The sequence below is a fragment of the Acartia tonsa genome, chromosome 4 (genome assembly GCF_053477335.1).
Source record: "Acartia tonsa isolate MP-2025a chromosome 4, ASM5347733v1, whole genome shotgun sequence".
NCBI lineage: Eukaryota > Metazoa > Arthropoda > Copepoda > Calanoida > Acartiidae > Acartia > Acartia tonsa.
This window is the reverse complement of record NC_137263.1, coordinates 15,021,199-15,037,804: the sequence shown is the minus strand read 5'-3', so window position 1 is coordinate 15,037,804 and position 16,606 is coordinate 15,021,199. Positions and strand designations below refer to the sequence as shown.

The 16,606-nt window shown below is 35.2% G+C and overlaps 2 protein-coding genes across 2 annotated transcripts in view; both read left to right on the top strand.

The window, feature by feature from the left end:
- Hem (Nck associated protein 1 Hem) overlaps positions 1 to 8,473 on the top strand; it is a 124,220-nt gene extending 115,747 nt beyond the window's left edge. Inside the window, exons 2-11 of the mRNA XM_080156573.1 lie at positions 449 to 590; positions 943 to 2,917; positions 3,080 to 3,317; positions 3,755 to 3,864; positions 5,040 to 5,335; positions 5,768 to 5,856; positions 6,438 to 6,566; positions 7,021 to 7,131; positions 7,374 to 7,586; positions 7,959 to 8,473. Coding sequence (XP_080012699.1) covers positions 485 to 590; positions 943 to 2,917; positions 3,080 to 3,317; positions 3,755 to 3,864; positions 5,040 to 5,335; positions 5,768 to 5,856; positions 6,438 to 6,566; positions 7,021 to 7,131; positions 7,374 to 7,586; positions 7,959 to 8,072 — 3,381 coding nt within the window. The 5' untranslated portion in view covers positions 449 to 484 and the 3' untranslated portion in view covers positions 8,073 to 8,473. The remainder of the gene's footprint in view (positions 1 to 448; positions 591 to 942; positions 2,918 to 3,079; positions 3,318 to 3,754; positions 3,865 to 5,039; positions 5,336 to 5,767; positions 5,857 to 6,437; positions 6,567 to 7,020; positions 7,132 to 7,373; positions 7,587 to 7,958) is intronic.
- Positions 1 to 13,248, top strand: part of HSPC300 (hematopoietic stem/progenitor cell protein 300) — a 128,995-nt gene extending 115,747 nt beyond the window's left edge. The window contains exons 2-3 of the mRNA XM_080156580.1: positions 12,276 to 12,448; positions 13,068 to 13,248. Coding sequence (XP_080012706.1) covers positions 12,294 to 12,448; positions 13,068 to 13,167 — 255 coding nt within the window. The 5' untranslated portion in view covers positions 12,276 to 12,293 and the 3' untranslated portion in view covers positions 13,168 to 13,248. The remainder of the gene's footprint in view (positions 1 to 12,275; positions 12,449 to 13,067) is intronic.
- Positions 13,249 to 16,606: the final 3,358 nt, after the last annotated feature.

Genomic DNA, 16,606 nt, shown 5'->3' with positions numbered 1-16,606 from the left:
TATTTCCAAATCTAATAATTTTAATATTTTTGTATTTTTGAAAAAAGTTGTATACTCTGTTATTCCAAGGGCTATACCAAATAAACGCGGCATCTCGCATTACTAATGTCAATCCGTTTCGGGGATAAGGAAAATTAATTCAATTTTATCGAATTTATACTCGAATTTGGCTGTACTTATCTTTCAGTTTTGTGTTAACTATTTATTTATACGTTTTACTCCAACTAAAGATATTATGAACTTTCTTGAATAAGTTACAATGAACTAAAATCCCCAAAAATAAATCTAGGTCAAAATTAATTTTAAAAAACATGTCTTTAATATTCCAGTTTTTCATGTATTAAATACTTTTTTTTTCAATTTAAACTGTACAGTTGTGTTTTCGTGAAATATATTTGATTTATATATAATTTTTTGAACGAACGCTTTACACTATTTATTTTCAGATTATTTAGATATTAGTTGGGGGATATAAGATTTAAAAATGCAGAAGCCGTTCTTGGTAACGGAGCAGAAGCTGGCGGAGAGGCTGGTCATCCTACGGGACAGGGGACTGGGCATGCTCACTAGGATTTATAACATTAAAAAAGGTACCTAATTGAACATCATTGTTCAGTCAGTGAATGAATATATATATGTATGCGCTGTCAGATGTCTTTATGCTCTGTGTGGTATATGAAATGTGTATTACAATTATGATTAATTGTATTATTATTATTTTATTTAATAGTCTTATTTGCATGGTACGACAGTTGGAAAGCCATATAAATTCTACATAATATCGATTAATTACTTACCTACCCCAATTTAAAAGTTATTACATAAATTTAGTATTTTTATAAAATTGAACCCTTACCTAATTTTAACTTTTTAAGAACTACAATTAATTTTATTTTAAACTGACATATATTTTATTATTTCTTTATCTTTGTTTACTTTCAGCGTGCGGTGACACCAAGTCTAAGCCCTCCTTCCTTTCCGAGAAAAATTTAGAAAGTAGCATCAAGCTTGTTGTAAGAAAATTTCCAAATGTCGACATCAAGTCACTGAACAACATTCATCATATTCGAGATGAAATAGTCAAGTCTCTGTCACTCTACTATTACACATTTGTGGATCTTCTCGACTTTAAAGATCATGTTGGGGAGCTGCTCACAACAATCGACGCCTGCCAAATCAGCCTGGACATCACAGTCAATTTTGAGATGACAAAGCTTTACCTGGAATTAGTGACAGTTTATGTCCAGCTTATGATCCTGTTATCCAGAGTTGAAGATCGTAAAGTTGTTCTTGGTCTGTTTAACGCTGCCTACGAAATGGTTCATAACCAAAGTGATCCCGCCTTTCCTCGCCTCGGCCAGATGGTCATGGATTATGATCCTCCCCTCAAAAAGTTATCTGAAGAGTTTGTGCCTCATACGCGCACGATTACTCAAGCACTGTTGTCACTCCAAAATGTTTATCCACGTCGAAATTTATCAGCCGAACAATGGAGGGCTGCGCAGATGCTCTCTCTGGTGTCAAATCCTTCTCAGCTGCTGAATCCAGCTCACACAGACACCATGCCGTGCGAATATCTTTCTCTTGACACAATGGAAAGATGGATTGTATTTGGATTCATGTTGTGTCACTCTTTCTTATCACAACAGCATGCAATGGATTTATGGACTCTGGCGTTAAACTCTAGCTGGACGACAGTTCTGTATCGCGATGAAATAATTTACACTCATTCTTATGTGCAAACATATTTTGAATCTATTCGCGGATATAACAAGCGTGTAAACGAGGTAAAGGAATGTTATAATGTTGCTATTACTACGGCTGCTGCAAACCATCGTGAACGAAGAATATTTTTAAGAACAGCTCTTAAAGAGTTGGTTCTCATCTGTTCTGATCAGCCTGGACTTCTAGGACCCAAGGCTTTGTTTGTCTTTATGGGACTATGCTTTAGTCGCGATGAAGTTTACTGGCTGCTAAGACATCACGAGAACCCTCCACCTAGGCAGGGCAAAGTAAAAATCAATGAAGATCTTGTGGATAGATATCTTCCAGAGTTACTCTTTCACATGGAAGAATTACGTGCACTTGTTCGTAAATACAGCCAAGTTATTCAGAGATATTATGTCCAATACCTTTCTGGTTACGACGCCGTGGCTCTGGCTCAAATGATCCAATCAACAGCAATGTCGAGCGAGGAAGAAAATGTAATTCTGTCCTCTATCTGCACACAAATATCAGCACTGACTGTAGACAATGTCGAGGATCCGGATTATGTTTTTGATTTCCGAGCCATGAGGTTGGACTGGTGTCGGCTCCAGAGTTATTTGTCTGCCGGCAGGTCTCCAACACTTATGGTTAGCCAGAAAGAACTTGCTGCTTTGCTTAACACAATAAGCTTTCATACTCAAATGGTTGACGATTTAGACGAGATGATCGTGAACACTTCTGATTTATCAATATTCTGTTTTTACAGCAAAATATTTGAGGATAATTTTCAAATGTGCCTGGAATTTCCTGCCCAGAATAGATATATCATTGCATTTCCTTTGATTTGCGGACACTTCTCTAATATTACCAATGACTTGTGTCCTGAAGAAAGAATTCATATAAGGGAAAGAAGCCTAAGTGTTATTAACCTATTTCTGGATGAAATGGCCAAAGAAGCTAAGAATATTATCACAACCATATGTGATGAACAATGCAACCTGTCAGACAGACTGCTGGCTAAACACTGTGCTCCTATCATAGCCACAGTGGCCAATAAAAAGAGAAGAGAGAAGGCTCCAAAGAAGTTTGAGATGGAAAAGCCTGGCTCTGAGAGCTACAGGAAGACAAGAGAAGATTTGACCACAATGGACAAGCTACACATGGCTCTCACAGAATTATGCTTTGCCATTAACTATTGTTCAACAATAAGGTAACATTTTTTAAAATGGATAAAAAGGAGTTTAAGAATTTATTATAATTTTTTACCAGCCTATCACTGTGCAGTTCGAAGAAGAACTCTTTATATTTTTGTTGAGGTTTCAACTTTTTTCATTCAATTTGTTGTGTGGCATATAATAGGTTATTGTTTCAGTGTATGGGAATACACCTTTGCTCCCCGAGAATACCTTCACCAGCACCTGGAGACCAGGTTTGCCCGCGCTCTGGCCGGCATGGTCATGTACAGTCCAGAGACAGGTGAGATCGCCAAGCCCAGCGAGCTGCTGACCTCTGTGAAGGCCTACATGAACGTGTTGCAGACAGTTGAGAATTATATCAATATTGATATTACCAGAGTTTTCAACAATGTTCTTCTACAGCAAACCCAACAGGTTACACAAATTTTGTTTATAAAAAAAATAACGTAATTTTTAGCTGAGTAAATCGGACTTTTACTGTCACTATTATGCACAACCCTCTTAAATATTGTAATGATTAATAGCTAGGATACTCTAGTGGAGTTGAGCATTCGTTCATGTACAATACTTTACGGTTAGGGATTAAATTTACACTTACAGTCTACGTTTTAAATAAGATTTTACTGCTAATTCAGATATCAACATCCATTAATCGATATATTAATACTTGGATGTTGCATCAGATTTTCATGTGGTAAAACTCGCAGCTAACTAAAATAATTACTCTTTCTCCTCCCCTCCTACTGGATGAATGAACTGACCAATAAATGAGTTTCTTGCTAGCAACCTAAATTGACATTTTTTCCAATGTCATAATATCCACGTATACTTTAAATCCATTTTTCTTGTAGAGTGATTCCAACGGAGAAGCAACCATAGCGTCCCGCTATACACAGTGGTACAGTGATGTTCTGCTCCGGCGAGTCAGTGCCGGTCATATTGGATTCAGTAATACTATGAGGTCAGTTTATTGTCGTTTTTATGTTTCACATAATCATTTTAAAGTCTACTGTTTTTTTTTATTTTGTACTAGAGGCCACACCCTAGCATCTAAGGGCTCTATATTTGAAGGGCCATCCATAAGACCTAAATCTGAGAATAAAATAGCTATAAACCAGCACAGGACCTTAATGAAGCTTTCATAAAAGAGAACTCAATTGGTTCAGTAGGTAGTTATTGAGATTTTAAGCTTCAGACAAAATAAAACCTCAATACTTTATTGTATTTAATGAAACTATAAATAGTATATGTCAATTCATTGAAGGTTTATATTTGAACTTAATTTCCTTCATGGTTTCCAGTATTCTTCAAGTCAGGATAACTCGTAGGTATTTCAATATTTTTTATTATTAATACTTCTTACTTACAAACTATTTCGCCACACAGATCAATTTTGTGTTTACGTCTTAATTGCTAACGTAAGCCTCTAATATTAGAACATTTAATAGTTTAAAATATAAAGATGTTATTTATCCTATTATATTAAGTAGTAAGTTATTTTGTCTGTAGATTAAGATTTATATAACTGCAAAAGGGATCGAGTTATCATACTAATACAGTGAAAAGAGTAATCATGAACAACGAACCAAATAAGGTCCTTAGAACCCGCCCACCTGAAATCAACAAAACAGAAAAGGCCCTCCCACGAACTACCAGATCCACCCTCGCTCAACTTAGATCATGTTACAGTGTTTATCTAAACTAAACAGTTTCAAGGCCCGTATAGATAAAACTGGCACGGTCGTAGACAAATGCCCTAACTGCGACAGTTCACATACTACAGAACACCTGTTCAATTGCCCCAACAACCCTACTAGCCTCACAGTCCGAGACCTATGGAAAAACCCTCCGGCAGCCACCAGATTCCTAAATTTGGCAGCAGATGATGATCATGGTTGAGAGTTGGGCTAAAAGAAGAAGAAGTTATCACTTTTAGGGAAGCTTCATATAGGTCCCAGGATAGTTTTGAGAAGATTTTTGTTTATAAATAAGTATTTGGATGGTTTCAGGCTATTTTCTGACCTTCCTACTTCTTCAAAAACTGAGGCCCTAAATGCTAGGTGTGCTGCCACTAGTACTTAGATAAAGTACTGCTATTCGACATAAATCCCAATTGACCATATCATTATTTTCTAGATCCTTTGTGTCCATCACCTTGGAGGGAAGTATGCAGTTCAACGCAGAAGAATTTACCGACCCCACGGAGCTGCGAAGCCTAGCAGAGATGCTGGGACCCTACGGGATCAAGCTGCTGAACGAGACCTTGATGTGGCACATACAGAGTCAGGTGACAGAGCTGAGGAAGCTGGTGGGCATCAACAAGGAGATACTCATAGCCCTCAGGACAAACTTTGACAAGCCAGAGATGATGAAGGAGTTGTTTAAAAGATTACAGAATGTTGACAGTGTCCTGCAAAGGATGACAATTATTGGTAAGTTTTTCTCCATTAATTTTATTTCTCTTTGCTAAATAAAGGTTGATAATGGAAATATCTATTGAATGTGGTAAAGGCCATGTGTTTAAAGGGTTAAAGTGATATGCAACTTGATGTAAAAAAAATCAACGCTTAAAATATTGATTCTGAAAAGAAAAATTAGGTCTAAAGATTTGATTTTATCCTTTTAGTTGCGCTAAATGCTGTACAAAGTTTGAGAAGTGCCAAAAAATCGAGAGCATTTTTTGTTGATAATTTCACCTGTTCTTAATGCATGTTTTGGGCAGCTGTATTAAGTTTTAGCATTCTTAACAAAACAATAGGTTTTAGCGGTTCTCTGAATAGTTATTTCCCTGTCCCCTGTTAACAGACGTAACAGAAGCTATTTTTGTTTAGTTACATATTTAAGAATTTCATTGTTATTTTCAGGTGTAATATTATGTTTCCGTGGTCTCATACAAGACGCACTAACAGAGCTTCTAGAAGAAAGAATTCCTTTCCTTACATCTTCCATAAGGGTAAGTATTATATTGTATCTGTCTATGTAATCCTCATAATAAAGTAACAGGATATCTCTTTGTGTGTCTTTCTGTTTGTACCAAAGGATCTCGTTAACCGCTGAACCAATATTTTGCTATCTAGAAATAAGAATTATTTCCCTTACATCTTATTAGGGTAAGTATTATAGTGGATCTATGCAATATGGTTAATGCGTATAAAAATAAAGTAGATCTAGATCCCTTCTCAGTAAATTGGACCAATAAGAACACAGTGTAACTGTTACTGTACACATGTTTATACGAAATAGCAGTTATTTTGATCATATCATCAATATGTATAAATCAGCTTTGAATAGGTAGTTAGAATTCTTAGGTTTTAGCAAGCTTTGGGAAAACATATGGTCTCCAAATTTTTTGCACTCGTATTATTGGAATAAATTGTATCATGTGACTAAACTTAAACAAATGTATTCGTTTGCTAGAAATTCCTTTTGATCTTAATGATTATCCATCTACAAAGAAAAAGGTCATCGAAAAATAAATTATAATACAACGATTTTTTTTCATTTCTAAATAACAAAAACACTTCAAACATTTAGGATTTCCATTCTCACGGGAGCAGTCCCCACGAGTCGAGTCTGGTTGCGGAGCTTGCCTGTGCTGCAGGATATTCCAGCAGAGTGGATCCTGCACTCCTTAATACCCTCAGACAGATGCCGGGAGCTAAGGTATGTGTTTGAGTGTATCACTTGGATCTTACACCAGGTTTTCATGTTCTCTAATAAGGTGAAACTCGTAACGGGCTAATATAACAATATACCCTATCCACCCCCTTGACTCCAACTTTTCTCTTCCTACTGGATGAACGATTTATTCACAATTTTCTTTCTGGCGTGAATAACAGACTAACGGACTAAGTAAGTAATTTACTAAATTAAATTTACTAAATACTCAAAAATGATTAATGTGCATATCTTAATTAGCAGCTGAGAAAGTCACGTTTCCCTTATAGTGTTACGGACAGACAGAAAAGTTGATCTATAGTGTAGCTTCGCTACAAAAAAGAGAGTACCTAGTATGAAATGATCATTCGCATTTGCGAATTTATCCTTAAATCATGAAATATTTGCATAAAAGCAAGTGCAATATCCCTCCAATCTTAAAATTGTCCTATTTTTGAAGGGTGAGGTTGAGGATGAATACCTGGCGTCCTGTTTACTCATGGTGTTTGTAGCTGTTTCCATACCAAAGTTGGCCAAGAGTGACTCAAGCATGTATCAACCACAGTTAGAGGTCAGTTTCATATTTTGTTATCTTATGCAGTTGTAAAGAAAACTTTTAATACTTTTTAATTTAGTTGTTTAGTAACTGCTATAGCTGTACTAATAATAATTAAAGTAGAAGAAGAGTATTGTATATTGGTGTTGATCTTTAATCTTTATATAAATCCTTTTACAGAAATTAGATTCAAGATTTTTTTTCTGGAAATCAATTGAATAAAAGTTACAGTAGCAAGTTTTGTATACATTTTGTAGGGACATACCAACAACATTCACTGTCTTGCACATGCTGTGAACCAGCTGCTGGGCTGTCTCTTCAGTCTCGGAGGTCATGATGACACAGAGGACAGACTGAAGGAGTTCCTGGCCCTGGCCTCCAGCAGCCTGCTCAGGCTTGGACAGGAGGCAAGCCCGCAAGAAACTAAGAACAGAGAATCTGTGTATATTTTACTCCATCAAATTGTACAGGTGAGTCATTATTTACTATTTAATCAGGGAGGGAGGGGATATTAAACTATAAATTACAATTGTACCCAACGTTTAATGATCACGTTATATTATTTGTGGGCTCCTAAACTTTAGGTACCTTCATTGAAATTTAATTGGTTGATTTTTGACTTTCATTTAGTAATTTTAATCTATAGAAGAGGGTAATTTTGTTTATCATCATTGGTAATATATGTAAAATATACAATTTATCGTCCATTTTCTTATCCCTTTAGATCTCTGACTATCTCGGTTGTAACAAAACTGTTTTTAAACTTTTAATATTTCATTTTAATATCCGCAGAAAGCTGTCTATAATACGATGCGATAAATAACTATTTTATTTTGTTTTAGGCTTCACCATTCCTATCTATGGACCTGCTAGAGTCATGCTTCCCCTATTCCTTGCTGAGAAATGCATACCATTCTGTACATAAAGTCGTGCAATCACATCTTATTCCAGCGTAATCATTATCAGTAGCATCAATAGAATGTTTAGCTCAATAGCATTTTTTTTAGTGTTCATCTATTTTATTAATAAAAACGCTAGAATCCCCAAAATGGAACTATGGATGGACAAAGAATAACCAAATCTTTTTTCATAGTTTACAACCTTTAACCTATCTTTAACATAAACCTAACAAAAGTAAATAAGTTTTTACCAAGACTGTTATGAATGAATCTTATTATGATAACATAATTTTCTTTTTACAGTATTTTTAAGGTATGTTAGACAATTAAGATTTTACTATCTATTTTATTTGTATAAAATGTTTGAATTAAAATGAATCTTTTTGAAGAATTGATTATTTTTTATCAAGGGGCTTGATTTGAATCTTTATTGTAAATTATAAAGGGGGGGGGGGGGCGTAATGACATTTATTCGTAATCCGTGAGCAAAATGGTCTTAAAATTTAGCTAGACCCTTCAAACTTGGTATATAAGCCCAGTCCTATAGGTATTACATCTAAATGGCAAAAAAATCCAAATTTTTTTATTTTAAGGTTAGGTTAGGTAAGAAAAACCCTGCGGAAATGGGGTTTTTAGGCTTTTTTTGGTCTATTTTGATGTGGAAACTTACCTTAAATTATTTTTTCTTAGGGTTTTAACTTAAATACACTGTATCTATTCATATGGACATTATTTAAGATGATTCAGCAAGTCGGGGACCGACCCCAGGGGGCTAGGTGGGTGGCCCGCAGGGGTTAAGTGCCTTTTTCCCAATCCATATGTTGTGATACATCTAATTATAGGTTTTTTAGGTCAAGGAACTCAAATTCAGAGCTAATATAAGCATTAGATTAATCTGAAGCTAGCCCCATCGGGCTAGGTTGGTGGCCCGCAGGGGTTAAGTGCATTTTTTCCAATATATATCTTGTTATATATCAAAATATAGGTTTTTTAGGTCAAGAAACTCAAATTCTGAGCGAAAATTAACATTAGACTAACCTGAAGCTAACCCCCCCGGGCTAGGTTGGTTTTCTGCAGGGCTTAAGAGCATTTACATAACCTAACCTATAAACTTACTTATATTTTTACATGTTTTTTCTTGAATAAACTTTGTCTATTAATGAGGACTTTATTTAAGATAATCCAGCAAGTCGGGAACCGACCCCAGCGGGTTAGGTTGGTGGCCCGCAGGGGTTAAGTGCATTTTTCCCAATATATATGTTGTGATACATCTAATTATAAGTTTTTTTAGGTCAGTTAACTCAAATTTAGAGCTAGAATTAGCATAAGACTAATCTGAAGCTAGCCCCAGCGGGCTAGGTCGGTGGCGCGCAGGGGTTAAATGCATTATTTTGCAATATATATCTTGTTAGGTATATATCAAAATATAGGTTTTTAAGGTCAAGAAACTAAAATTTAGAGCTAAAATAAGCATAAGTCTTACCTGAAGCTTACCCCCGCGGGCTAGGTAGATCTTCTGCAGGGCTTAAGCGCATTTTACCTAACCTAGAAACTTACTTATTTTTTAGTTTTTTCCTTGAATGAACTGTGTCTATGAATGAGGACATTATTTTAGATGATCCAGCAAGTTTGGGACCTCCTTGGGTCAGCCTCCTTTATGAAGAATCTTTTAAATGATGGCTTTAGGACTGAACACTGTGTATCTAAGTAAAACCTAGCCCGCCTGGGTCAGTCCCCGACTTGCTAGATCATCTTAAATAATGTTCTCATGAACAGTTTATTCAATTAAAAATCTTCAAAAAAGTAAGATTCTAGGTTAGGTTAGGTAAAATGCATTTAAGCCTTGCAGGCAACCCACCTAGCCCGCAGGGGCTAGCTTCAGATTAGTCTGATTCAATTATTAGCTATAAATTTGAATTTCTGGACCTAAAAAACCTATAATTTTATGTATGACAGCACATACTTTTAAAAAATGCACTTAACCCCTGCGGGCCAACCACCTAGCCTGCTGGGGTCGGTCCCCGACTTGCTTGATCATCTTAAATAATGTTCTCATAAATAGACACAGTTTATTCCAGAAAAAAACCCTAAAAAAACAAGTAAGGTTCCAGGTTAGGTTAGGTAAAATGCACTTAAGACTTGCAGGCAACCCACCTAGCCCGCTGGGGCTAGCTTCAGATTAGTCTGATCCTTTTATTAGCTGTAAATTTGAGTTTCTTGACCTAAAAAACCTATAATTTGATGTATGATAACACATACTTTTTCTAAAAAATGCATTTAACCCCTACGGGCCACCCACCTAGCCCGCTGGGGTCAGTCTTCGACTTGCTTGATCATCTGAAATAAGATCCTCATGAATTGACAGTTTATTTGAGAAACAAAACCTAAAAAAATAATATTAAATGTAGGTTTCTAGGTTAGGTTAGGTAAAATGCACTTAAGCCCTGTTGGCAACCCACCTAGCCCGTTGGGGTTAGCTTCAGATTAGTCTAATGCTTATTTCAGCTCTGAATTTGAGTTCTTTGACCTATAAAAACCTATAATTGGATGTATCTCAACATTTATATTGTGAAAATGCACTTAACCCCTGCAGGCCACCCACCTAGCCCGCTGGGGTTAGCTTCAGATTTTTCTAATGCTTATTTTAGCTCTGAATTTGAGTTATTGACCTTAAAAACCTATATTTTGATATATCACAAGATATATTTTGGAAAATAATGCACTTAACCCCTGCAGGCCACCGACCTAGCCCGCTGGGGCTAACTTCAGATTAGTCGGTCCTCGACTTGCTGGATCATTTTAAATAAAGTCCTCATTAATAGACACAGTTTATTCAAGAAAAAAACCTGTAAAAATATCAGTAAGTTTATAGGTAAGGTTAGGTAAATGCTCTTAAGCCCTGCAGAAAACCAACCTAGCCCGGGGGGGTTAGCTTCAGGTTAGTCTAATGTTAATTTTCGCTCAGAATTTGAGTTTCTTGACCTAAAAAACCTATATTTTGATATATAACAAGATATATATTGCAAAATAATGCATTTAACCCCTGCGGGCCACCAACCTAGCCCGCTGGGGTCGGTTCCCGACTTGCTTGATTATCTTAGATAAAGTCATCATTAATAGACAAAAATTATAAAAAAAAACATGTTAAAATATAAGTAAGTTTCTAGGTTAGGTTAGGTAAATGCACTTAAGCCCTGCAGAAAACCAACCTAGCCCGGGGGGGTAAGCTTCAGGTTAGTCTAATGCTAATTTTCGCTTAGAATTTGAGTTTCTTAACCTAAAAAACCTATATTTTGATATATAACATGATATATATTGGAAAAAATGCACTTAACCCCTGCGGGCCACCAACCTAGCCCGCTGGGGCTAGCTTCAGATTAGTCTAATGCTTATTTTAGCTCTAAATTTGAGTTCCTTGACCTAAAAAACCTATAATTAGATGTATCACAACATATGTATTGGGAAAAAGGCACTTAACCCCTGCGGGCCACCCACCTAGCCCCCTGGGGTCGGTCCCCGACTTGCTGAATCATCTTAAATAAAGTCCATATGAATAGATACAGTGTATTTAAGTTAAAACCCTAAGAAAAAACAATTTAAGTTAAGTGTCCACATCAAAATAGACCAAAAAAAGCCTAAAAACCCCATTTCCGCAGGGTTTTTCTTACCTAACCTAACCTTAAAATAAAAAAATTTAGATTTTTTTGCCATTTAGATGTAATACCTATAGGACTAGGCTTATATACCAAGTTTGAAGGGTCTAGCTAAATTTTAAGACCATTTTGCTCACGGATTACGAATAAATGTCATTACGCCCCCCCCCCTTTAAGCTTTGTGTTACGGTTTTTTTCTGTAGTTTAGGTATTTTTTATCTTTTTTAGATCAAGAAATATTTTTAGAATCTATAAGGAAAAAATATTTTTTTTTCGTTGATGAAAGAGTACAAATAATTTGCATTTTTACCATGTGTTGACATTTTTTTACCCTTACTTGAAACTAAATAAAATACTTTAGTTAAGTATATGAAACCCCCAAAATATTTAAAATTATTAAACTTTCAATACTTGCTAGTTATAAATTCCAGTTTAAAATGAATCATCTCTTTTGAAAAATGCTTCCCAGTTGTATTAATATGTATTTAATAATAAGACAATGATAATATGTATGTATATTTAAGATTCCTATGTTTCATTTAGTATGTAATTGTAATTTATTCATAAGGTATTACAAAATTTTTGACATCTTTTATAAAATTTCAGAAAATAATACTTGTTAAAAATGACGATGTCAATGAGCAACGCGACCCAAGCCCACCGGGAGAATTTACAACGTCAGACCCAGGCTGACTGGGTCAATAGAGAGTATATTGATCTAATTGCTGGATCAATCAAACGGATTGCGGATTTTCTCAACAGCTTTGATATGTCCTGCAGGTATAATCTTTTTTGATTAGTGGTATGTGGGTTGGTTTATATTACTATAATGCTAAACTATAATTAAATTAAGCTTTTTTTTAAACTTAATGTTTTAATCTCAGAAAATTATTTTTAGTAGCAAAGCTACTTTATAATTCATTGTTCAGTCCGTGACACTTTGGGGAAAATGGGATTTACTCAGCAGCTATTAAAGATAGACCTCTGATTTTATCGGCCAATATGGAAGATAGATTACTTAATTTTTTTGAAGAAACGATTTTCAAAAGTGCAACTAGTATATTACTTACTTTGTCTGCCAGTCCATTGTCTTGCAACAAAAGTGCAACTAGTATATTACTTACTTTGTCTGCCAGTCCATTGTCTTGCAACAAAAGTGCAACTAGTATATTACTTACTTTGTCTGCCAGTCCATTGTCTTGCAACAAAAGATATAGAAATATTTTTAATCAATGTTTTATGATTTTCTATCATTCTTCATATCTTCTATTATTATGTTCTTCTGTCTGAATATTTTTATCCGTTTGACAATCAAAGAATTTTGTGCCTCGCTACTTCTGGATGTTGTCATCCTTGTATTTTCTTCTTTAAAACACTTAAAATAAGATTATACTTTTAGATCCCGTTTGAGTGTGCTGAATGAGAAGTTGACAACCTTGGAAAGGAAGGTGGACTACCTAGAGGCCAGGGTCGCCAAAGGAGGGGAATCTCCGTGCTAGAGTTGGCAACCGTGGCTATTCTCTAAATTTGCATTCGTATATTATTGTCTATTCTTGCATCTTATGACATTATTTTCTTTGTCATTAAATGACACTTATAATCCTAAATTATGTAAACTTACTTGCTTTGAAATACAATATTTTTACAGGACTGATTCCTCTCAAAGTCTCTCAGAATGAACATATTATTTTCTCATCTACTCTGTACTTTGTAGGTTGTCATTTTTATTTTATTTTTCCATCTTTTTTCAATTTAGGGACATACCAAATTTCTTAGCAAAATTCGGTTTTTAAGTGTCAGTTTTGCACTAAATACGAGATGGTTGCATTCTGAGCTCTCCTGCCCTTATGTAATAATTTTAAGGGTACTTTTACCAAATTCATTTTTTCATTTTATACCATTCAGCAATCAATATTTTACATTTTTACCGCATATATGTATACTTTACTGTTTAACAGTGTACTGTATAGTGTCAATTTATAAATTAGATCGTTTACTGCTGTATACATTAGGAAATAATAAAATTGTGATGTTTTTATAATACTAAGTATAATATTTCCAATATTTATTATATATTATTGCACTCTATAAAATAAGGGGGGGGGGGGGGGTAATGCAACCATCTCGTAATCAGTGAGCAAATGGCACTTAGAATTCGAATTTCCATCTGAAATTTTGCATGAGTAATCCTTGGTATGTCTATTTTCCCTAAATCGAAAAAAAAGTTTGAAAAGTAACGTTTTGCCATTTTTTGGATATCTATATTGCAAATTAGTCACGAAACCTATCTCCACATAATACTCTTTTCCACTCCAAAACGCTATCAAACGGTTGCAGACGGTAGCTGTTGGTACTAGAAGTTTTAAAAATGGTTACTGCTATCATTTAACATAAATTAAACCAAAAATGAGTTATAAAAAGTTGATTCCTACGTAATTGATGATGGATTTACCCTGAAAATAGGCAAAAAAACGGTTAAACGGCTGAGCCGCCAGCCGTTACTTTTCCATTTTTTTGTTCGATTTAGGGAAAATAGACCTACCAAGGATTACTCATGCAAAAGTTCAGAACGAAATTCGAATTCTAAGTGCCATATGCTCACTATTACGAGATGGTTGCATTAACCCCCCCCCCCCCCCTTAATTGAAAGATTAAAATCATTATCCACCAAATCTATCATAGAATATGAAAAAATATGAAAAGTTATTTAATGCATCGTATTATAGACAGCTTTCTGAAAATGTTAAGTGAAAAATCAATAGATCAAAACCAGTTTTTGTTAGCCCCAACATTCCGGGTTAACAAAACTGGCATTACGCCTATGATTTTTATTTTGTATTCGTAGAAATTGTCTGTAATACGATACGATATATGAATTTTCATTGTGGCTGCGAACTGGTTCTAATCCTAAGGATATTAATCGGAATCGAAGCCATGCTGGAAAATTTGACTTAACACATTTATTTAAAATAAATAGTTTTTGACGCGACGTTGCAATACTTTTTATAGCAAAGTATTATGATTATTAACGAATATTTGTCACAAATTATGTATTTAATATGTTTAATTTTTAATACATTATTGTATTATATCTTAAACTGTTTTAATGACCTTGTTTAAAAGACAAAAAGTGGTAAGTTGTACTCCTAAACGCGTAATATTTGAAGAAGTTAAAAGTGGTTTCTACTGTTGCTATGTCCGAAGCCTGAAGAAAAATAATACCGGGGGAATAGGTGAGGGTGTAATTGTGGTATCCGCCTAGGTTAAATGGCAGACACCCGAGTTCAAATGACTACGGCAGTGCGAACAGACGTGGACACATATATTATAGAGAAGCTACGCTTCTCTAGCAATCACTAAATAATAAACAGAGTCTATTCAGATGTTCCTTTATTCAGGGTCTAAGGTTTACTAAAAATGTACAACATAATATAAATACATATGGATTAGGAATAGAGATAGTTAAAGGTAAATCATACAAGTAAAACATAGATAGTTGCAATGGTTAGGTAGATGGCTATCCCTGTCCGGGGGAGGCAGGATAGCCCATGGAACAGCACAATAGGTAGATAAGAATAGAGGGGTTGAGTGGTAGGTCTGGGTACTAAAAGGGAAGGTTTGATGATTACTATGACAACAACAGTCTGTGTGGGTGGTGAATCTATCGGGTGAAGGAAGGCTTAGAACCTTTATCCTCAGGGCTGAGGTGGTGCTGATAACTTGGTGGTTGAAGGGGAAGGTTCCGGTGCTTAAGAAGGGAGAGGGAGGGGTCACACCCCTCCCTCCACTTGCAGGACAACTGAGAGATGAAATCAATACTGTTATCTCACATATTTGCAGGTGGCTTTACAATTGTAGAATAACAGAATTAGCTGGGTGCGTAGCATCACTATAATATCTTGGTTTCCGCATGGCCCAGAGTTGCCGAATACCACATAATGTATTGGCCAACAAATTAAATAGTTGTCCCCAAAGTTTTGTAATAATGTCTTATTCATTGGCTTAACATTTTTTGGGACTTGTATTTTGATGGGTTGGGATATTAAGTCAATTGTCCAAACGTTGCAACCACTAATTGTAATCTATAGATGGAGTAATTTTGTGTATCATCATTAGGGTTGTACATCAATTTATCGGCCAAAATCTTATACCTTTCGATCCCTGCTTAAATCCGCTTTAGTAGCGGATGTGTCATTTATTTTGGAAAAAATCTTAGGTTTTTTTTTATCAATTTGCATTATTTATAGGTCAATGAAAATTTAAGTATTATATAATATAGAAACGAAAATAAGATTTATAAGTTTTGGCCAAAGATCTTTATGCTTGTTATTTGCAGTCAAGGTCGCTCCAATTCAACTAGCTTTTGGTTCTAAGCTACAGTTACTGGGAAGCTACTTATTTATCAAGGGAAGATTTTTTTTTGTAGGGAAGCAAAGGGACAATTCTAACATGTCTGAATTAACGAAAGGTGCCAACCGCACGTACGGATTGACGTACATACCGACAATAATTTGCTTATATTAATGGACATTAATTATTATAGGGGCGAAGACTACAAATATTTTAATTTCAAAAGTAAAAGTGAACTTTTATAGAATCTTTTATTTGAAATGTTAATGTTGTAAATTGCGCGCATATTTGGGAGATCTATATTTGGTTCTACCATAAGAAGAACAGTTATTTTATTATTATTTTATTTTATTTACGGAAATATCTTGAAAGGAAAGTGTATAAGGGGGGGGGGGTGGCTCATTCACCTTTTAATTGCCCCCCCCCCCCCTCCCCCTGTAGTATTGTGCACAACCCCTTTGAAAGTATTTCCACCCCCTTCCTACCATCTCACTTTATATACCCCTCCCATTTCCTATGTTATTGTTGGATTTAGGCGGGTCAACAAACTAACCAGCCATAATCTATTCATTTTATACAAATTCTAAT